This window comes from Porites lutea, chromosome 8 (assembly GCF_958299795.1).
Source record: "Porites lutea chromosome 8, jaPorLute2.1, whole genome shotgun sequence".
NCBI lineage: Eukaryota > Metazoa > Cnidaria > Anthozoa > Scleractinia > Poritidae > Porites > Porites lutea.
In genome coordinates this window covers 21,702,527-21,726,238 of record NC_133208.1, presented here as the reverse complement: position 1 = coordinate 21,726,238, position 23,712 = coordinate 21,702,527, and the positions used below count along the sequence as shown (strand labels likewise).

The 23,712-nt window shown below is 40.0% G+C and overlaps 1 protein-coding gene across 1 annotated transcript; it reads right to left on the bottom strand.

Moving 5' to 3' along the window:
• Positions 1 to 11,109: 11,109 nt before the first annotated feature.
• On the bottom strand, positions 11,110 to 23,435 carry LOC140945345 (receptor-type tyrosine-protein kinase FLT3-like). The gene is made up of 12 exons (XM_073394381.1): positions 23,348 to 23,435; positions 22,290 to 22,413; positions 21,050 to 21,273; positions 19,435 to 19,619; positions 17,666 to 17,743; positions 16,582 to 16,767; positions 16,297 to 16,428; positions 15,515 to 15,700; positions 14,024 to 14,235; positions 13,625 to 13,665; positions 12,870 to 12,966; positions 11,110 to 11,858 (listed from the first exon to the last, which is right to left on the bottom strand). The coding sequence occupies exons 1-12, from the start codon at positions 23,397 to 23,399 to the stop codon at positions 11,690 to 11,692; spliced, it is 1,686 nt and encodes a 561-aa protein (XP_073250482.1). The 5' UTR covers positions 23,400 to 23,435; the 3' UTR covers positions 11,110 to 11,689.
• Between the last annotated feature and the right edge of the window lie 277 nt (positions 23,436 to 23,712).

Here is a 23,712-nt window from a genome sequence, read left to right as displayed (position 1 = left end):
AAAGGAGTACAGTGACAGGACAGTAAAACGGACACCGTCTAGACCGCGAGCGGGGTCGTCCTTCCTTCTTCTAAGCCACGCGCAGCAAGCGAAAAAGTAAAATTATGCAAATTAATTTAAAAAAGGAGGAGAGATTGGGGCGGAAAGGTTGAGGCTTTGCGTGCTTCACGCGTGCTCTGGGTCTACTGTGAGAGTCAAAAGGAAAATGAGCGTCTTCTCGCAGTCTTGACATTGTCGGAATCGCGCCAGACTGAATTACAAGTTACAGCCGAGAAAATGACTGAAAAATTAAAACGAAAGGAAAGGCACCATCATCATATGTCTGCCTTATAGAGGAATCGGTGAAAAGAAGTAAAGAAAAGCGGGATCTATCTTTAGGTGTCCATTTTGGCAAGTTGCCCCTGAGGCGTACCTAGCTGGACGTTAGTACGCAAGTGCGTATCCAAAAAAAATATTGAAGATGCATAAAAAACAATACAAAACAAAATAGAAAAGTAGGTAAAGGAACAGATGGTAAATAAGGCTATGCTCACATTATAACTAATAGCTTTTGTGCCGGCACGGAATTCATACCGGATAAGGCTTCTATTCTCCCATAAGAAGGGTGATTTCAGCGCGAGTGTAACGGAGAGAAGCTGCGTCGCGCAGATCTCTAAAGCCGGTGGAGAGCTACATATCGGATGAAACTGGATAGCTTTTCGTTCCGGCACAAAAAGCTGTCGGGTATAGTGATATCATAGCCTAGGTAATAGCCTGCTATTACCGGTGTAACTTTGTCGTACCTTCCTTCAGACATTTTTTCAAATTAACATGCAGAGTCAGGGGGGATAGGGTTCATTTGAAAACAGTGCGTACCTCCTGCAGAAAATTACAAGCTAGCTACGCCCAATGTGCCGTACTCTCTCCAAAAGGAGAGCTGAGTGTAGAAAGATTTCACTTTTCATTTTAAAGTCGTATCGGGAATGGGAGATGCGAAGTTTAAGATTGTGAGTCAAAGTTTAAAGCATTAATTGCAGTTTTTCACTGGCGTATTTTGAGGTCGCTGCATCGAAAAGAAGATATGAGCGAAGACATGTGTAGACTAAGGAAATGGTTACCATGCCGGCTTTCTTTTACGTCACACCATCGAGAGATTGTCGGTACCTATTACTGATTACTCTGCGGTTGCTTTGGCGTGCTTTTCGACGAACTTCATACGTTTTCACGTAAACTTTAACCTACGAAGCCGGCAGTTTTTGGATTGTTTTTCTTTTAGGATTTGTAAAGTAAGAGACACAGCCGCGCGAAAGCTGAAACGAGTTCAAATGATCTTGAACGAGTGATGCCTCGGTACAGCTCTCGCATGGCTAGGTCTTACTTTAGAAACAAACCAAAAAAATGGTCTACTACAAAGGCTACGCAAACTGCCATTTCCCATCTTCACCGAAACATGATTCACCTCTCATTTCTGATGAATATTATCTTTTTTAGGACAGCATTAACTTTCTCTGTCTCGTGGCTAATTACATTAAGTTTCACTGATGTGTATATATTAAGGAGGCAGTCGGTTAAAAACAATTTCGTTTATTTCCGCTCTGTTTCTTAAATATCAAACCAAGATTTCATTCCATCAAAAAATGACTCATTGGATGATTCTTCCCTCGAATGTTTTTAATGTATTAAAAAGTAGAGAGGGGGTGTTTAAAACTTTGGAAAATTGGAAAATATTGAATTTGTGGGTTGTTATCAATAAAAAAAGTGGCTATTTTTGGCATCTCGTCTCCCGCGCATACTTTCAATCCCGATTCTCTCCCCGATCTTGCTTTAAATGCCTCCTTCAAGTTAGGGAATTCATCGCAGATCCCCAAAAACCTATTGGAGACCCTCGTCCAGGGTGCAAGTGCTTGTAAACGATTAGCGTGCGAGCAAGCTCTCCGGGGCGCTCTGGCGGCGGGGAGGGAAGAGGGAGAAGCGCTTTCAACTACGTCTCTGGAATTTGAATATCTGCATGGAAAAAGTCGATGTGAAATGATGATTGGCGAATATGACATTAGTAATGACGTCATTACCCTTGGTACGCGTCGCGTCAATATTTGTTTACATTCGCGCTCGCTTCCGCCTTGCGCTGATTGGCGGAAATCTGACAGCCCAGAACGTCTTGGAAACTAAAATATGATAGCATTTTGTTTTGAATGAGCGTATGATCATGTTTTTCAGTTGAACATGCCTAGTGAGCGTAAAAATCGCATCCAGTCTGAGGATTAATGAGAGGAGGAAAATTTTACATATTTAGACATGACAAAATTCAAGGGAACATTGGTACTTAGAAATAACATCTCATAGGCAGGTTGATAATTCATTCCCAGTTTTTGCACGTCTGGTTTGGCATGCCGGGCATGCCGATCGTGAAGCCAGTTAGGTTTGGCATGCCCGGCATGCCGGGCATGAAATTGGCATGCCCAGCGTGACTGATTTTGATGTTCGCTCCAGCATCATATCCTGAGAATCACATAATCGCCAAATATATCTTAGGGAGCTTGAAGTTACAGGTTTCATGCATGGCAATAAATGCAGATAATAACAAAAAAAGCTATGTTTGTCGCAATGTATGTCACGGGATCGACTGGCAAAACTGAAGACCGAAGTCTGGATTTATAAATAAAAAGCACAACAAAACAACATTATTCATGCAAAAAAAAGAATGCTTTACTTGCAATCAAAGATCAATTAATCCTTTTATTTCAAACCGATACTGACATTTCTGGGTCCAGATTTAAATTTGATGGCGGAAAAGCGTTTTAAACAATAAGATAACAAATCTTCTCAGTATAAACTTATCCATGCTTGAGTTCTATCGCGTCGGAATGTTTCCCGGTCAACAGCATTAAACGACTGGTGAAAATTAAGCTTACCAGGTCGTTCAAGTCAGTACGAGAGTACGACGTTTATACTGCAAAGACGTTTTGATTTTGTGAATTTGGACTGCCTTCTCAGAGAGATTTTGTTTAGGTTTTCAGTGCTCTTCTTGTCGGCTATGCGAATCTCGCAAACTGTGTTACTCCTTGCTGACGATAGTCCTTTTAGCAACGTCATCTGCTTCATCCCAAGATACCCCGAGCACGCACGAAATCGACCGAATTTCCGCAGAAGTGTTTTCGGATGACGATGAATCTAGTGGAATCGATGTCGTCATGTCTCTTCGCACTTGTTTGTCTTTTTTTTCTGCGGTGCATGGTTGCGATGTTGGTGAATGCTGGACAAGAAATGGATTCTGCGAGAGACTGTAAGTACAAATTTAGTATTAATTTGGGAAAGAAAAAGCCTGAATATCGAACAAATCCCGTGAATTATCCTTTTGGCATTCAGTTTATCTTGCTGTTGAGCATGCCGAACTCTCAGGCATAAGGGGTTGTCAACTCGTTCATCGGATTGTTTCTGTTTGTACGTCTTGTAATCTTCTTCTGCTGTTAAGAAGACTAGAGAAAACTTCAAAATATAGAAACCGAAGCTAAAAAAAGTCCGATCTAGTTTTATAGCTTGAGTATAATTATTTTTGGCACCTACGGTCATATTTTTTCAGTACTAGTAAGGTTACTTATTTTTGCTGCATATTTTGACTGTGTTTGAAAGACAATCAAACGGATATTACAATCACTTTTGGAGACAAAATAAAATATCTGTAAATCAAATGCCAAAATCAGATTTGGATTTCGCTTTAAAAAAATGAACATGCTGCAGATGTCAATGCAAAGTTGTAAAAAACTCAATATAAGCACATGCAGTCTGTGAATGTGCTTTTAGGTCCACAAAACTAATTTTTCTCTTGGATGTCTCATCCAAGCAACGACTTATGCCTTTCATTGCTTGTCTACGAGTGCACTACAAAATGCTTTACGACAGTAAGCCTCTGAGAGGCGATTCTGGTAAATTTATAGGACGTTAAAATGCAAAAAATTGTAAGCTTAAACAACCTGGCTGGGTCCGATTTTTGAATTACAAAATGTTCACGTTTGCCGGCTCTTCTTCAAATGAACATGGTTTTTGAAATGATTTTGTACTATTTTAACCCGAAAATTATGATTGGGTTATAAAGCTTTTAAAACGGATGAAAACTAAGCCAATAAACATGTTCAATGTAAAAAACATAAGATTTAATCGCTTTTTCAACTTTGCTTTGTGGGCCGAAAAATTTACCTTTACGCAAAAACAAAAGCAAACAATGAGGCTTTTATTCGACATATTTTCTGAGAATTGTATCTGATCAATTTAATGTCACTAGCATTGTTTTCGTATAGGAATTTTCCTAATTACATCAGCTTTTAATTTAATAATTTGATACTTTATAAACTTCTCAATTGATAGCTTCACTTTTTTTAATACACCCATTGAGAAACAAATTCGCTCTCGTTAAATCCTATTTTATGACCTTTTTATTAGAACTCTAGGTAACATGTGAAATGATGTAACTGGACAGGCTATAACCTTTTGTCCTAATGTATTTTTCTTTCTTCACAACCCCTAATCAGTTGACGGGCCATGAGAGAATATCGCCACAAAGATGCGAAAACGTTTTCGCTGAGTTTCCTTTACATATTCCGGCTTTATATGGGTCTACACCTTACCTGCTTAAAAATGAAACTGTTGTTCAAGTGTCAGTCAAACTCGGGATAATCTTGACTTGCAAACCCAAAAGCAAAGGTTTATTTCGTAGCAGAAAAGCGTGTAAACATCATCGAACAACGCAATGTAAATTGGCCAATGTGAAACCACGTTCCTGTCACTTTATTTACCATGCATTTATCTCAATTGCACACACTTGTGAAATTAGCCTCACACAATTAGTTGCGACCTTTAACAGACTCAACAAGCCAGTATGAAATATATGTTAAGAGAAGCTGAGCCCTACATGTTGTATTTCTTTTTTTCATATTGCCCTTGCATGTGTTAACATTCCATTTCTTTTTTGCTACAGGTAACCTTCCAGACATGACGAGGAGATAATTACTTTTCTAGAGAGCAATTCTTTGATACTGTCAGTTGTTACTGACTTACTTTGAGTTAAAAACAAAGAACACAGACACTGGTAATGACACATAAACAATAATCCCTGGCAAGCCTAAAAAACAAGAAAGAGGAACTCAGACTCCTTATCAAAATGTGAAACAAAGATAAAAACAGCTCTTCTAACGTAGGGGAAATTGCGTTAGAGCGATTTGTAATTGCAACGTTATATTCAAGCACATTGCATTGTCAAACATCATAATTTACTGAATAATGGACCGTGATTTTGGAGCTTGGCTCAGTTTGTAATGAACTTTGAAAGATATTGTATAACATTGCATTTTTAAATGCTTTCATGGAACATAGATGCATTTTATTATACAATGAAAATAGTCTCTGTCTCTATTTTTGCTGTTTTCAGTCAATTCCATTTTATTTATATTTTGATGTGTCTAGTTTTAGATGGGAAGGCCAATTTGCCTACGTCGTAGACTAAACGTAAGTCAGTGTTAACAATGTATAGCACTCCAGAGAATGCTGGCTGTGTTGGTGGGCTCATTCATTTAGTAGCTATTGTGCTGATGAACGCGCACATTGTAGGGCACATTGCTTACGATTCCTATCAGAAATCTTCTAAGTCTGTCAAGTCTGATATCGTCTAATGTTAAATCTTCAAAATAGACTGCAAAACAGTCGGGTTTTTTTCTCAAAATCAGTAAAGAAATTGGTAAAGCGTGGCTAAGAGTCTTGCGTGCGCGAAGCGAGCCTCAGCAGCCTCAGCCTCGTTGCAGACCTTTTGTTTGACTGCTCGCGCGTACTTGAATACGCAAAAATACGGACTGTTTTGCAGTCTATCTTCAAAATAACTTTGAGTGAATAAATAATAAATACATGAATAAATAATTGAATAACGATTTAGAGGTAGCACATCCACTATTGTGGTTCTTCGTCTACCTGATTCCTGGTCGAATTGGAATTTGGAATAAACTAATTAAATAGACTTCATATATGGTCAACATGTATTTCGCTTTGATGTCACACTGAGCTAATTGAGTTGAAAATTCAGGTATTCTATTACCACCCTGCTGTTAGTATATCATGCATTCCTGTTGTTAAAGCAATGTTGTTTTCTTTGGTTTTTATTGGCTTGTCAGAACGAGAAACGTTTTCTCGAATTAATCCGTGGAAAAAAAAACCCTAGGTAAGTAGCTCTGGGCTTTTTATCGATGTGTATAGTAAATTTTAGATGTGATTTTATTTTTAGACCAAACTGAAGCCCGAAGGGCCGAAAAAATTTTTTTGAGACCCCCCCCATTTATCTCAGGGTCTGTATGACTGCCACCCCTCCCCCCCTCCCTCCCCTTTATTTGTAGGTCTGGATCCGCCACTGTAAATATGTTGATGTAGACCGCCCCGATGGATCCCGTCGTTTGAATGAGCAAATATTAGCGAGCTTTAGATTCTAAGACGAGTACGACTACGAGTACGAGATTTTATCAGTACTAAGTTGTGCTCCCGCGTGAACCAGCGTCATTTTGGCGGGAAAATGTGGTAGCCGTCGTCACTCTACTACGAGTCTAAACGAGAATGTCGCAGTGGCGGAAACAAGATATCGAATCTTACAAGTTTGATCATTTTGCGATCGGGAGGGGGCGTAACCTCCTTCACTAAAGTTAACAGAGTTAACTTTTCTAGTGAAAAATGGTAAAATGAAGCTTCCCGGGAAGTCTATATTTTGAAAATACACGCAAAAACTTCAAGTCAAATCTTGTTGTCGTAGTCGTCCTCGTTTTCGAATCTAAAGCTCTCTATTGCCTAAAAATTTCCAGAAAGGCTAAAAAATTAACCGTTCCATTCGTCCATGATATTTGGAGGTAAATATACTAACATCCCTACGATTTTTGGAGGCTATGTGTTTCGCATTTTATTTCCAAGATATTACGAAGGTCTCCTGAAAATTTCGGTATAAAGATAAAACGTCTCCTAGAATTTTCTAATGAAAGTACGGCTACTTTATGCCCTAGAACTTTCGACCGGACATATCGGGGTAGCTGAGAGTTTCGGATGAGATGTAAAAGCCACCTAAAACTTCTTTCGAGACGAGGAAACTTCTTCCTAAGTCACCGGAAACGGTGAATAGTTTTAAGCCGGCAGCTCTAAATTAACCAAACCGGGAGGCTTCTAAAGCATACAGAAAACACTAATTGAGGCATCTTTAGGTACCCTGTCCTCTCATTTCTCTCTAATTCCAACCCGCTCAGTTTGATAAATTTTAGCGAATCGTCTCCTGGACCTAAGACGTTAGGGACTGCATCTTAGTTAAAAAATAAATAAATAAAATAAATAACGTTGTTATAAAGTCCTTTATATTATGAGGTGTCTTTTACCAAGGGGAGGTGAACAGTAGGATATATACCGATACGCAAAGCGTCGAGGTATATATCTAGCGCTATGAACCGACCCTGAGGGGGATAGCTGTTTTAGTATTTACCAAATCAGTTGAATAAATTCAAAAATAAAAGGAACGTTTTGTAAATAAAAGACGTCACTTGTTAGAGTTTGTTCATGTTTCAATTGACAGTGTTTCGGGGATAATTTTTTAAGATTTTGTTGCAAATTTAGCAAGAAATTTTTTTTGGTATCGACCTGTAAACACCGACAAGCCAAATTTTGTCTCTTTCTTGGTATTTGCCGGTGCAGCTGCTTAATTTAACGCTAAAATGTTATCTTTTGAAACTGTCGCGAAACGAGAAGCCATTTTGAATCACGTCCCAAAACAGTGAATATCCAAGGATATTCCGGGTTAAGGGAGCCAATCAGAAGGCCCGAAAATTGCTGTTCACTGATTTGGTGAATACTAATACTAATTGTTTTTGTTTCTGTTATACTGGGGGTGGAGCTGAAATTCTTCGATCAGTCGCAGATGGAAGATCTACCGTTCATGAATACAGTAGAGCACATTCTATGCTCATCCCGCCAAAAGCGTGGTCTTAAGAAAAAGGCGTTTATGGGGCCGGGCAAGGTCTTTGTGTCGAATCAATCAGCTCATTGAGACCTCGTCTGAAAACTATACATAATTGACTCTTAAATTCAGTTGCAGGTCCCCCCCGCCCTGTAGACTATATTATTAATAAATTTCACGGAATTTCTTATTCTAAAGTTGAATCCGTTGGTAGTTGTAGATTTCAGGTTAATTTATCTCTGCATTCCTGCATGCGTAATGAAAAGTGAATTCACAAGTGAGGTAGTTATGAAATTTCTCCCAACTCAGTTTTCTTGAATTTGATGTAAATGTCTTCAAAGCAATTTTCAATCTGACCGAAAACAGAGAGGTTTTCCAAAAAAACTCACTGCTCATTACGTATGCTCTTGGCATTCAGGGATGCTGATTTGAATTTGATTCTGGTTGGGGCAACGACTAAAGGATTGATTTTTGAAATAATTGATTCATTATATCTAGGCGGGTACGCTTTGACCTGACTCAACTGCAAGCATTTTTTGCAGCGCTCAAGTCACATGACTCACATCATTTTTTATTTAATTATTTATTTAATTATTTATAATTTTTTCTGTAATCCCACTGTGGCCCATGATGCACCTCTTTCTGACACGGTTTTAATATAACCTCACGCGATCTTTCTGTTTCGAGTGATCTTTTGCTTATCAATGTCTAATTGTTCCGTGTGACTTTCGAGGCCGATCGCTGGATTCGTTAATTTCTCTAATTGTAGGCGAAAACTAAGCACCGGTACGCGATGTTGGGGCCGGAATGGGAGGTGTTCAAGAGAGGATATCCCCTCCCGTATAGTTTTTACGGTATATTTTGTGGGTGGAGAGGGTGGTGGAACAAGGTAATGCTGTTTATAGTACCATAGTCAAAAGGGTCAGATTTGTCAGATTGTTGTTTCAATTTCGGTTTTATACCTCGCTTTTAGCCCCAAGTGGGTTTTGAGTTTTGATTTTTGCTCCCATTCCATCATATCACTGTCACTTTCGACTGGCAAGAGACACTTCAAACTTCGCCTTCATATCATCCGATGTCATGGCTCCATGATCCCCTCAGTTAAATTGATGAGTATGAAGCAAGGAGAAAAGGCGCAAAAAAGGTGGTCAAACAACGTATGGGATTGCATGCGTGAAAAAGTAAGGTGCGTCAAAGAAAATATTGCTGACGCCTGAGATTCTTATCTACATTGAACTAAACAAAGAATAGCCAAGGACTGAAAAAGTACTCAAATCTTCATTATCTAACACATGTGTTATAAAGAACGTTCCTCTGTATCTGTATCTGTACCTCTGGGTACTGGGCCCTAGCAGACAGCGCTCCTGGCAATGCCTTGTAGGGAAGGTAATAACATCGCAGATATTAAAAAATAGACCAATTTCGATATATTAAAATTCATACTTGGCTGCGAGGCTAGGGGGAATAGAACCAAAAGAAATTATCTTGAGGCTTAGTAATGAATAATTAATACATTTCTTTTGATTTATCCCCGCCAAACCTCGGAGCCAATATTTATGAAAATACAATTCATCAACTGTTAGCTTACTTTAGTTTTTTTCACCCCTTTTTAATAGCATTACATAGCTCGAAATGACAAATTCTTAGAATCGTTTAAACTATCTGGCACTTAAAAACTACTAAAAAATTAATATTTTTCCTGTGGCTTTTGGCTTTTTAGAGCTGATTCAAGGAAAAATTTTGGAAAGGAAATCTGATTTTGAATTTGTCTTTTATGAGAAAATCCAAAAGTGTGCATGTCTTTGTGGTAGTTGTTTCTTGGAATACAGGCGCGAGAGAGACACTATGCCTAATTCGCAGGCTTCATGCACTTTGGAAAGGAACCAACAGCTACGTGGGCTAATAGAGATCCGGATTGACTTCAAACGAAAGAAACCGTCCCTGATAAAGGGAAAAGAAGATACCAAATTAGAATATTTTGCAGCGTAGGATGGTTCCCGAAACATAGCTGCCAAAGCCGAGTCTTTATTGGGAACTCTTATCAGAATGGTAGCCCGGGAAAATAGCCGATATTTCGCGACGCCATGGCTTGTTTCCACGCCAAATCACATCTGAGGGACGAACACGAGAAATTCCATACTAATGACGTGTCACTACTAAAATCTGGGTAGTGCTTCTGATTGGTCGTTCTGCGAGGGAAATTTGCTTCAACCAATCAGAAGCACTACCCAGGTCTGAGTGATGACGCGTCATCAGTATGAAATTTCTGCAGGCGTTCCTCGGACGTTATTTCTAGGGGACTTGGTCGCATCGCGAAATGTTGGCTGTTTTCTCAGGTTATCAAAGTGGACGCCATGGGCTACATCTTTGAGACCTTCCAAAAGTCGGCAGAAGTTTGAAGGGAAGGGCGTGCACTCATAGCGTTGTCAAACTTTCGCGAGACTTCTCTAGCTTTCGAGCGCCTACCACGCAGGAATGACGAGAGAATACCTAACTCAATTGTTGTGTCCCTAATGAAAGGATCCTCCCAGGGTACCCCAGTAGGAAAGTTAGCGATAGTCCCTAGGGCTTCTTGCCCGAGAGAGTTACCTACATTCAATAAATGTGATGGATAATGAAGTTCCTTCTGGAGTCTTTCCAACTGATCTATTACTGGTGGTAATGGAGTTTCTGCTAGCAGGCAGCTCATAAACCTATCCAAATAACCTGTCTCAAATTATAGCCTATATTGCAGGCGTTTTCTTTGGGTGCGCGAACGTCTGCTTCCATATATAACCGCCATGTTGAATTTCAAAGGAGTCGAGAAGTTGGAGCAGGGAAGGGGCGGAGGTAAGAAGAGAAAACTTCTCCCCTTCCCAACCCGCGCCTCCTTCTTTTGCCCCACCGTCTACTCCGAGGGAAACCCCAAGTGTTGCTGTTACTATTCTCTCCAAGTTTCCTCAGTTGTCCACGGTAATATGGACATAAAAAAACAGCTTTTGACGGCCCACAAAATATAGGCCTGCAATGCAAGAACGTAACACCCTAGCACCTCCAGAAGCCCAGTACCTAAAGCATCCGATCTAGAACTCGGAGGGTCGTGCGTTCGAATTTCATGTGGAGATCGGCAATTTTTCCGAGGGAGCTTTCTATGTTAGATTTCTCTTTCTTCTATAGTATCACATTTTGAACACGTAACGCAACTAGAACTCATACGCATACATGATGTATAATCATCGCCATAAGATCAGAACTCTAAACGTTGAAATTTTCACATAATACTTTGCTTTATTAGTTTTTTTTGTTACACAAACTCTTAGCTCATAAATTGCTTAATTTCTCTATTTACCGTACGGTTAAGTTTAATCAGGGGGCCATTTAAAAAAGAGAATCTCCGTTGACGAGTTAATAAAATGTTGAGGTTAATTAGAAACCGCCGGCCCTGCGTAGCATTCTTCATTAGCAGTTACTCCAGATGTGGAGGCATTTTGAACACGTAACGCAACTAGAACTCATACGCATACATAATGTATAAGCATCGTCATAAGATCAGAACTGTAAAACGTTGAAATTTTCACATAATACTGTGCATTAATTTTTTTTTTGTTACACAAACTCTTAGCTCATAAATTGCTTAATTTCGCTATTTACCGTACGGTTAAGTTTAATAAGGGGGCCATTTTAAAAAGGGAATCTCCGTTGACGAGTTAATAAAATGTTGAGGTCAATTAGAAACCGCCGGCCCTACGTAGCGTTCTTCATTAGTAGTTACTCCAGATTTGGAGGCACGTTATAGTATGGATGGTCTTCATCATGCTTGTTCACATCCAAATATGGTGCATCCTTTTGCATGATGATCTCCAGTTTTTCTATCATCTGGTAGAAACTGGGTCGATCTCTTGGGTCTTCCTTCCAGCACTCTGTCATCAACTCATATCTGTCGGAGACAGTTAAAGACAAACCGATTATAATTCCTTCATATATAAGCTACTTGGTGGTCATGTTTTTGTTTAGGAAATACAAAAACCTTGCCTAGTCCCTGTGCAGTGTCTTTCCAGTCCTATCTTGGTCAAAGCATTTCGGCGACGTATCCGAGAAAAAAATCTTTCGGACCACTTGAGCCGAAACGCATTGGCCTCGCGCAATAAGGCCTAGAGACGTACTGCAAAAAACAACCCATGCCAGTCAGCGGTAATCGAAGGGAAATTGAGAGGTAAAGACTGTGGCTGGATGAGAAATGGTCAGAGATGGTAACTATACAAACTTTCAGCACAGAATCAACCACATTTGAGTTGTTTAAGACATTTCAGAGGTCTCTTAGAGTATATGCAGCTGAAGAAAACTAAACTGGTGTTGTATTCAAACACTTTAAAGTCTGTCATAGAACTAATCCTGAGATCCTGATTTGTCAACTCACTTCTTGGCTTTTGGGTCATTATCCTTAAAAATGGATGTATGGTACATTTAAGCGTTTTTGGACAACCTTGATTGGCACCACAGCAGCAGTTAGAGAAAAAAATGATTAGGCGCACGCGCAAATGGAGGCTTGAAGCGGGAAAAGGCTAATAGGCCCATTACCACTAACTGTACGTGAAAAAAAGAGGAGTCTGTGTTGTTCCACAAGAATGCCACTGAAGGAGGTTGTTTTTCTTCTGAAAAGAACGCTGGCAATTCCTTTCTCGCGGGATTTACTTCATTTTGTTCGCGTGCGGAGCCAGCCGTATACATCATCAGTGACCATCAGTGGCCGAACTCCACAGCCTCGTTCACATGGTCCGAGTTTCCTTTTCATGCCCCGGAGCGAGGAGGGAGAGTAGGAGATCTTGACCCTGGGAACCAACAGTTCGTATTCAAAGAGCAAAGTCGTACTAAGCTCTTTTTAAAGTAAAATTTTGTTATAATTCTGCCGTGATAACATATCCTCAAATCACTGGAGCGATCAACTTACACTTCATCGGAGCTCATGTCAGGTTTTTCCATTCGGTATCCAGAGCTGAGCAGGCGATACAGCTCTGTGTTGGTCAGCGTAGGATATGGTACGCCTCCTGGATCCAACAGAAGAAGAAAATCAGTTATTCAGAAAAAGCTGGGCAGTAAATTTGACAATCATTTTCACATTATTTGTTCAGGTCGTAGACTGCAAAGTCCTTCAGGAAAGGCCATTTCCTAGTTACAAAAACACTCACTTTCAAAACGAGTGCAAAACCTTTCTTGTGATAATGAGTTACCTTTGCATGAAAGTAAAAAAACTCATTTTCATATCAATGGCTTTACACTTAGCCTCGCTTTGAAACAGTGGGTTGGGGAAACCCTAGACTACGAGTAGTCCCCCATTTTTCCTAATCACCCCACGCGAGAAAAGGCTTCACTTTTCTCTCTCCCCGCCGCGTGTCGCCTTTTCTCGCGTGGGGTGATTTTCACGAGCGCTCGCGTTTCACTCGCTCTACTATCCCTGAGGAAAAATGGGGGACTACTCGTAGTCTAGGGCAACCTGGACACGGCCTATTGTCTTTCGTGCGAGCATGTTACGTGTGAGGAAATTAAGAGGCAAACGCGCGAGAGCTGGAAAAGACGGAATCTGGGAATGAACAACTGGGGCCTGGACCAAAAAAATTATATGAGTCAGTGTTTTTTATTAGAAACGAGGAAAAGTAAGCAAGCATTTGTAATCAGGAAAGTAAATAAATCTCTAAGTATGCATACCCAGTGTGGCCATTTCCCACAGAAGTACGCCGTAGGACCAGCTAGGAAAGAAACAACAAAATGGTTACAGAGCGGTATAGTCAGACGGTCAAGGCTAAGAAGATTTTGAGGAAGGATATTCACGCTTTGCCTTTTCTAGGTTAGTTTTACAGAGGCCAGCAAAATCCTACTAATATAAATCAGTTGGCAAAATTTGAACCCAAACTTTGCCATAACGAGATGGCGTTCGAGAACTTACAGAGATATTCCGCGAAAAAATTACGTATACGTCGTCGGGGAGACCGTCGGGGATAAAAAAATCAGTTCGGAAAAGATTCTTAAAAGTAATTTAATCCAGTACGAGACTCATACGATGAGATATATAGTCTAGCGTTGAATTGAAGGTCTTATTCTACTCACACATCGCTCTTGATGGTAAAGGTGCCTCGATAAAGCGATTCTGGAGCCATCCATTTGACGGGAAGTTTCTTGGACTTTTCTGAGCCCTTCACATCTTCATAGATTTGTCGCATCAACCCAAAGTCAGACACTTTCACCCGATTGTCATGGCCAACAAGGACGTTACGAGCTGCAAGGTCTCTATGAACAAGATTTTTTTCGGCAAGATGATTCTAGTTGTAAAGGTAGAGAAAGGGAAATCAAATTTTAGCATCACATAATAACAGATAACTAATTTAAGGAAGAGTTTATGTCCATGATCAACAGCCAGTTAGCCGTCAGTTCAGACACCAACACTTAAATATACAAGCCAAAATTGTTATAAAGTATTCTTCCAAAATCCCTTTGTACCCGGATCAAAGAACACCAATCCCGTGAAACTTTTGCCGTTTTCGAACAATGCCGAGCAACGGCGGTCACAACATCAAACCACACAATGCTAAAGTTCTATCTTACAAAAATGGCACCATCAAGGTTTTTACCGAGTCAAGGAGGCCATTACCATCGAACAAAGAAAACCCTCCGTGAATAAGGACGAGGGACTGGACCTCCCGGCCATGTACTATCCTCTCCTGGGGGAACATGACAACCTTTTTGGTACATAACCTGGCATTTTTGCATTGCTAATGAAGTTCGAGCGATTCGATCGAAATATTCAGTTTTGTCTTTAACTTGTTGTTCCGGACTTTTGAAATTTTGTAGAATAAATAATTAAAGTGACTTTAGTTGAGCCATAGTTATTAAAGTGGAATGCATGGTAATGAAACCCGTCTTTACTAACTATGGTCAGCGAATTAAAATTCGTTAATAACTTTTAATTCGAAAAGTCTGGCGTCCAAGCTGCATTTTTCCTATAATGTTTTGTATGACGACGGTTGAATTGCTTCTCAGTCCTCTTAAGTTGTTGTCCATCGTACAATCGCCGCCGTTTCTCGGTTCCCCTGGTATTTTCAGTGTTTCAAAAGTCACGCCCAGGTACCTGAGTTTCAATCGAGGTTTTCGAAGTCGGCTTCATGCCACGAGAGTACATCAAGGGAATATCTTTAAATGAGTAAAAATGTGGGAAGATCGAGGGTAGGCTACTCTGAAAGAAAACCGAGAGCTCAAGGAACCGAAATGGGCTTAAAACGGCGTGTTGGCAGATCGTGCGGTTGCTTTCAAGATACCAAAACTGCAGAAAAAACTCATTGCCTAAAACTCGTCTTTTGCCGATTTTTTCACCCAATTTCATTTCATGGCATTTAGCCAGATTTGGCTGTTTTGCACTCAAAAGTGGTTTTATCAGAAAACTTGATACTTTTATTTTCTTGAGGGCAGATAAATTTCGGTAGGGAAATTCTACTTTCCCAATATATATATGCCCCATACAGTTCGCCTTTGAAACCAGCGTCCATTTTTAAAGGCTAACTCTCTAGTCAAATATGATAACATGTAAACAAATACAGTAGCTACCATTCCCCTCGCTATTTGCCATGCAAATTTAAAGAGCTGTCGAGTAGAAAAGCTTTCCTCCTCGTCTTGTGGGTCTTCCTCGAGACTTTCACTCCAAGGCAGCTTCGATTCTGTTTGCTGACTTTCCACGAGTGGGTCGTTTGACATGTTCAACTGTTCTTTAGTGAACTCTTCCAATCCCTTATCCTAAATGTGCAAATAGAGCAAAACATGTCAAGAAGGGTCTAGAATGTAAAACAACTCGTATTTTTGCATAGATCAGGAAAGCGCGCGCGTGTGGTTGAACGAAAGGTCTGAAGGGACGCGCCTCAGCCGTGTGAGGCTCGCGCGCTTCGCGCGAAAATCTTACTCTGCGAGTTAGTGCCTTCGACGACTGTTTTGTTGTCTCAGAAGGGTCAAATGGACATGGAAATTGAGGAAAAATGTTTATTATAAACATCAGCAGATTATTTTGTTGTTAACAACACAACGGCTGAATAACTAACGACGTGAAAATAATTGGAAACTAGGAATATTAAGTAATGGGCGGCTGTGGCCTTTTGACAGTTGCATATGCAGTGGCTCGTTTTGCTTTAAGGTGACAACGTCGGGGGAGAATATACAGAGACTACAGAAGTGCTATGTGAAGAAGGAATATATGAACAAAATGGCAGTGTGATGTTTGTTTATTTGTTTGTTTGTTTTTTCTAGGCGCATTTTAAATAAGCAACGTCTTAAAAACGGTAATTGTGTAATCTCGCATATTTTAATGGATAAAATGAAATGAATTTAAAAAAGTTTACATCGTGGAGATTCTCAGAGGTCATCTGGGCGTCCTCTCTAATGACATCACCGTCATCTTGCAATAATGGAGTCATTTCCATGTTCATTTGTGTCACCTCTTGCTCCACCTGTTGCTTGACATCCTTGCTTTCCTGTGTGAAATCAAAATCCGTAAACAAATTAAAAAGTAGCCTGAGAAAACAGCTATAATTTGGCGATGCCACCACTGGTTCCAGTGACAGTAAAAGAGGTGTAGCTCTCAAAAGACCAAGCTATTTAAAATATGTATATATATCTATTATTACCTTTCCCTTCGCCATTTCCTGAGCAAATGAAAAGATGTTTTGATCGGTGGAAAACGACACCTCGTCATCAGTCAGATCTTCGGCCAAACTTTCCCTTGAGGCTAACAGGGCGGAGGCGTGCTGATTTTCCATCGGTGTGGAAGGGACTGTTGGCTGTTCGTCGCTGTTAGTTTTGAATCCCTTATCCTGCAGGGGAAGAGTTCGCTGCATGTAATGAAATCGGGATTCCAGAATTGGGAATCCGGGGAATTTTTAGCGTATGGACTCCGAAATCTTGGAAAATTGTGCTTGAGAAATCCGAAATCCTGGGCTTTGGAATCCGGAATCCCAATTATGACTGGAAACCAGATTCAAGTTCCACTGACAGATCGTTTACTGGAATCCAGTGCCTGGAATCTGGAATCCACGGTTTGGAATCCAGAATCCAGGACTGTCTTGGATTCCCTTATATGGGGCTATAGAGTTGAATCAGGGGCACTCAATCTCAATTTTTGGAAAATATCTGTCCGGAAGACGATTTGAGATCTAAAATTTTCGGAACATTTGTTGTAAAATGTCTTGCCTGCCTACCTCTCCTAGGATTTTCGAACATCTAAAAAATGGTATATTTGCCAATTTTTAACGGATTTTTACCCTAAAAAGTTCACCTAGAATTTTCGGGAGCCTTTTTTAGGGCTGAAATTTTCGAAAAAGTAAGTTTTGATTCCTATAATTTTCGGATCACTAGACTTTCAGCTAGGAAATCCGAACAGATGAAAAGTTTTTAGGGGACAAAAAGATGCCTATATCTACCGTTTAAATACTAAAATATGATCAACAATGCATGTTTAAGTGATTTTGAACTATATTCTCGTTGGGTGCCCCTGTTGAATTAAACATTGAGAGAATTTTTACTCTTTCAAGGAAATGACAGCAAATTAAAGTTAGTTTAAAAAATGGTCAAGCCGTTCGTTCTTACATTCTCACACAACATCTTGTCCATCTTGTCCTCATTGTCATCTTGTAATAACGGAGTGAGAACGGAGTGAAAACTTCTGATTGCAGTTTTAAGACCATTTGAACATAGCGTTTAGTTTACCCCTACCTGATTTTTGGCGTTTTCGTCATCTTTCAAACCCACTTTGTCCTCGTAGATTTTCTTGGAGGTTTGGTGTTTGTAGATCTACAAGATTCAGCAACGTCAAAAAGTGAAAACACCTCGCCTCTAAAGCTAAGTATAGCGTCATATCAGAAACTCATAAGGGGTTGAAACGTGTAACTCGCGTTCAATGTTCGTGAATATTCGTTTTGACCATATTTGGAAATCTTAGTGACGGATATCCATTTTCAACAAAATGGCTGCTGCGCGATCACCATGCAGATGTTTTAAGACAAGAGTTCTGCATTTCAGGATTAAAAATACACCGTTAAAAGACAAAAAATGGAAAGAGAAAGTTCAAAAGAATGCTCAGCTTTCTTTTTGTGGAGAAAGGGAAGCTTTTCATCAAGAAATCGTCCTTCGAGGAATTCAACCTTGTTTTCTTCACGGCGGAGCCCATGGTCTGTTTTGAAATGCAACCAAGTCAGCGAAGTTTTTGCTGAATTTTCAGGTACATTTTGCACTCTATGGCCAAGAAAATTACGTTTTTGAAAGGGAATTTATGTACTTTTAAATGTTTCATAGACGTTTTATAAATTTTTCTCTTCGGCGCTAAAGAAAAATTACAAAATGTGCCCTGATTTGAGATGGATTTTGTGTTGAATTTTGCCATTTTCTTAGCCGACGTCACTTGCGTGAACGGATCCACGATCCAGATAGTGTTTTCCGAATTGCTTTAAAGGATTAACTTTTTGGACTTTGAATAAAAATTTTCAAGAAACGGCTTCTCTGTCTATTGTTTTGAGTTTGTTCATTCATAAAATTAGCTCAAAACACGATCGTGACTACAACATCTAAGTTTAAGTTAAGCTCTTAAAATGCTTCTCACATTCATTACAAGCATCACTTTTTGCGAAGATGTCAGGTTCAGGTTTTGGACACTTTCGATACGAAGCTAATGAATTTTATTCGAAAATAATTTTCACTCTTTATTCTAGACTTTTAAATTTGCAGTATACGTTTACTGTGCAGAGGGTCAACGAGGCATCGTTTTTTGAAGTGACAACTTCAAGAAGTTGCGAGGCCGTCAATGGGTTTCATAATGTTACGTTTGGCCCGGGTGGTAAGGCAATAATATCCTGCTCAGTGTTTCGGTAATATTCCTGGTTTCAACCTTTCAAAGCTTTCTCGCCTTTCGGGAGTTTTTCCCCCGTTTGTCGGCCATTTTTTAAGCGGGCGCGGGAACCTGAAGGAAAATTATGTCACGTTGTTTACGAAGTTTGATTGGTCAGTTATCTCTTCTTCTCGTTCCAAATATGGTACTTTCGAAAATGAATAATCACGAGCATCGGACAAAGCAAACATATGAGAGTTACACGTTTCAACCCCTTATGAGTTTCTGGTCATATATAATTTGTTCACGCAGCAAAACGTACTTGTCATTAACAAATGTGTCCAAGCTAAAGTTTCTAGCTCCATAGCGTTCTGAAATGAGAACTCGGAGCTAAAAATTGAGGAGGACAAGTGTGGTGCGAACCCAGGAGAATAGGAGGCAGGCGGGGTACGGAAAGCGGAAGAGGAAAGGGCGGGAGGCGGGTGCTGTAATAGGGTGAGAAGAGGGAGAAATAAGGGGGAAATAACGCGAAAATACTTAATATTTCGCAATCGAAAAAAAGGGGAAAACCGGGAATGTTCCTTCTCGTTTTCACCGAGGCGAGTCCTTTTCCTTTTTTTCAAAGTTCAAAGAACATTGTAGAAATTTCTCATTTTCTCACCCTGTTCCTTCTGCAGCGTAACCATGTCAGCAGATCCCCAAAAGGAACATACTCTATCACCAAGAACTTTTCATCCTGAAGCGTGCAGCAACCAACCAAGGAAACAACGTTCGGATGTGAACCCAACTGCTTCATCTGCTCGATCTCAAACTGGAATTCTTCTTTCTGTGCTGCGCTAGGATTATCTAAACACATCAAAACGTATTGGCACGGTACTTTTTCTGTTAAATTCGACTTCCACTTTAGAAACGGGGAGGAGACTGGGCCGAGTTAGCTTTTGCAAAGGCTTCGCGCACGCGCAGGTCAGCTATTGGCCATTTTTTCCCTTGTTCCCAGTAACAGTCCCAGCAGTCTTTGCGTAAGTTAACTCGGCCCAGTTTCCTTCTCGTTTGTAAAGTGGCGAACCCAAGCATATGGATCATGTCATGCACAACGTGAGGTGTCAATGATTTTTTTATCTTGTGATGAAATGAGCCTTTTCCGTATCAAGCATGTGTACTAAGAGATTGTCAAGAAGCGCGTGGTTATGCTTTATTACGATTATTACGACAACATCGAACGTTAACAACGTGGTTAACAACGTCCATTGTTATATTTCTAGACTTTCACTCAACTAAACAGGGCCTGCCATTGGTTGATTCTTGGTCATGTGGCCTTGACAAAAATCAAATGTATCCCGATTGCGATACATTTGAGCAATAGTTCTCCGCTCGGGATATATTACAGCACGTGATCAAAGCATGGTGGAAAGTGGCGTGACAGAAGGCGGGAAAAACACTGCTAGTTTTTACACAACAAGAGCCCACAACACAACCATGAAGCCTCAAGCTAAAAACAACGATTTTCGAAGTTATCCCTGAAGAGAAACAGCAGCTAGGGGAGGAAAGAGATGCAGATAATATAAGGAAAGTACTTGGAAAAACATTCATCCAGTGGTTTTGAGAATTAAATTTGTGTTCTTATAAGAACCGAGTGGACTGTTTTGATTCGCTTCGGTTATCAGTTATGCTTTTGTCGCTGTTGAAGTGAAAGTCTAGCAATATAACAAAACACTTAATGTCAGGTCCCTCTGGAAACCAGTTAACTTTGTTTTCCCTCGATTCCTGACTCAAACAACAGGACTCTCGGGAAAACAAAAACTAACTGTTCCCCTCGGGATCTGACATTATGTGTATATTGTTATATAGCTGGAATTTTTTTTAACAGCGAGCGCTCTCATTGGTTTACTTCGTGGTCAAGGACATCTAGCAATGAAACTGTTTCCCGCCAAAATCTCTCAGCGGGCAATATTGCAAAATCTATGAGGTCAGAGGGTAACAGTGGACTGTTACCCGCGAATGTTGACCGACGACCGCCATTCTGCCAGGTTTAATAAATTTCTAGCTTCAAAATTTTCATCTATATAACAGATCACTCGAATAATGTTGTGCGTCGTAATAAGCACCGATTCCAAATAAAAGTTATTCCTTTACAAATGTCGTAACTCGGTTCTTGCATCTTGGGCATATGTAGTAATTCCGAAACACCTGCCTAGAGCTGGTAATATAACGAGAAAATGAAAACATTTTTTATTATTATTTGTATGGTCATGCATTAATTTCGTTTTTAGTCTCACCAAGTAAAACCTTGACAGCAACCACCCGAGGGTCCGTCTTGCTGGATAACAGTTTCCGTTTTGAGATCTCTGTGCTAAACACCTCTATCCCAACTCTTTCCCAAAGCATTGCTTTGTAAACCACACCGAACGCTCCTCGCCCCAGCTCCCCGTCGTATTCTATTTGCTCGCGAAGAATTTCCCACCGGTCCAGGGGATTGATCGATCGCTGTGAAAGATATGATCTGCAAAAAAAAAGGAAGACAATAAAACACTCTTTCTTTTGCAATCAGATAATCTCGTACCCCGATTTCCCACGGCCAAGGGTTCAGCGTAAGACAGATTGAGGTCTGGGTACGAGATTTAAATTTCGTGTTTTCGCGATTGTAGAAAAATCGCGAAATTAAAGACCCGCGAATAAAAATCCTCCCGACGTTTAAACACGCGAACTAAAATCCCAGAAATAAATTATTAACTTGTAGTAACACCAACATATGCAGCAGGATATGTATCGACACATACCCAATTTGTTAACTGGTTTTACAGGTAAGTTCCATAAAACGCAACATAAAACGTTACGTTAATTTGTAAAGATTTCACATATGCCGGTAGGGAACTTAACTATCATCTTGATCTGAGATTCGTATAAATCTATTATCTGTAAATCTTTAATACTTCACCTACTATATTATATAGTAGAGAACTGGTGAATCGCGAAATTTAATGCCCTTTTCTCATAGTTGCGTATTGAAATCGCGAAAGTAAAACCCCGCGAAATACTGTCTCGCCAAAATCTCGAATTCAAGTACCCTGAAAATTAAGTATCAATAAGGTACTACATTATGTAAACATAGCTGCCGTAATTTTAGCATGTTTTTTTATCAGGAGCCCATAACCCGGAGCGAGTAACTCCCATACTAGGCCTATGTCAAGGCGTTTGAACGGACCAGTTTACTTTAAGACACATTTTAGGGCACTTTTTCCTGCGAAAATAAAATCTCCACCATATCTATGAGCGCATTCGAAGTATAAGATATCAAAAAGGAAAACTTAATGTATTAAAAGGCAGAATTTATCATTTTTAGGTCTGTAGGTTTTGCTGACTGGTTTTGTGAAATTTAAAAGATATCCAACATTCGTGCCAAAACCGTTCTAAAAATAAACTGGTTCGTGAAAACGCCGTCACACAAGCGCATGGAAGTTGTTCGCTCCGGGTTATAAGCTCCCGTTTTAAGCGGTAAGCACGTAGAACTTTACAAACCCATAAGCCTCCTTTTTTCGTTTTCTCCGGTAGCACCAGATGAAAATAGCAGCACCCAACAGCAGCACAGCGAGGGCAGCACCAACAGATATGTAAATCACCGTGAAATTCCTTGGTTTGATAACTGTGGAATTTTGAGATCAATTTAGGTTTTTGGGAAACTGCCCACCTACCCCTCCCCTAAGCCAACATTTGCCGTAAGTGAGAAGTAAGTGATATGGCTTAGAGGAGGGGTAGGCGGGCAGTTTCCCAGAAACCCAGATTGGTCCGAATTTTGCTATGAAATAGAAAAGAAAAGATTGAAATATCTGATCACAAAGGAATAGTTAAAGGAGCTGTGTCACTAAGTTAATCAAAATTCAAAAAGTGGGAACCATCACCAAACTGAGTAAAACATAAAACAAACCGCTCAAAACATCTGAAAAAACATGAAAAATTGTCGATATGGATAACACAGGAAATACAAAAGGAGAAACGGATGAACAAACTTGAATAAGACTGAAACGGCTTTACAATTTTAAGCTGCTAACAGTTCTTCAAAGTTGATTTTTGTTTTTTGTAACGTTTGATATTATGCTTGGAGACATATTTGTTTGACACGACTCTGTAATTTTAAGTAAGTTGTAAACTAGGTATGTGAAAGGGGTACTACCATTTGTCAATGGAGAGTATGCAAAAATGGCATATTAAAGGGTGAGGGGTTGGACCTTGGGGAGGAGCCTCCCTGTACAAAACTTTGGTAAATACTCCCCCCCTCCCCCAGGAGTCAGTAAGCCTTTTGTCCGTTATGCATATCGTTATCTGATCCACTGTAAGAACACCTTAGAAATAGTGCAATTCACCACTTTAGAAACGAGGAGATTGTACCGAGATAACTTTCGCAAAGGCTTCTTGGATTGTTACTGTTACTGTTCACAGTAACAGTCCCAGAAGTCTTTGCGTAACTTAACTAGGCCCAATTCCCTTCTCGATGCTAAAGTGGCGAATGACAAAGGCAAATTATTTTTTACAACACGTCTTTGGCATACTAAAGAATATAGTATTTCTCTGTTACTAACCTTTATTGCATAAACTTCCTTCACAGCAGTGTATTATGTTTCCATCCACCATTTGATCGCAATGTTGTGGTTGAATGCATCCATATTTTTCGTAGGGATCTTGTTGCTCTCCAGAGTAATAACACTTTCCATAGTTAAAAAGGCACCGACCAACTGCGCATTCTTCAAAGTTTTCAGGATCTGTACATTCGTAGCACTGCGGACCTGAGTCTGAAATAGCGACGAAATACATTTTTTTTATAAAGGGTCACTGTCTAACTGAGATGAAGAAAAAGTGGATTTTTCGGCGAGTTGTTTTTGTTTTCACCTTAGCCTAGTGCAAGAATTGCAAGGAGGGTAACCGCACAAGGTTGCGTTATTTCGGG

Coding starts and splice junctions, on each gene's coding strand:
- LOC140945345 (XM_073394381.1), bottom strand. CDS start 23,399: ATGGTGGATGGAAACATAATACACTGCTGTGAAGGAAGTTTATGCAAT. Junction 16,429..16,581: donor AGGAAATGGCGAAGGGAAAG/GTAATAATAGAT, acceptor GATTTCACACAG/GAAAGCAAGGATGTCAAGCA. Junction 12,967..13,624: donor GTGGGAAATGGCCACACTGG/GTATGCATACTT, acceptor TGTTGGATCCAG/GAGGCGTACCATATCCTACG.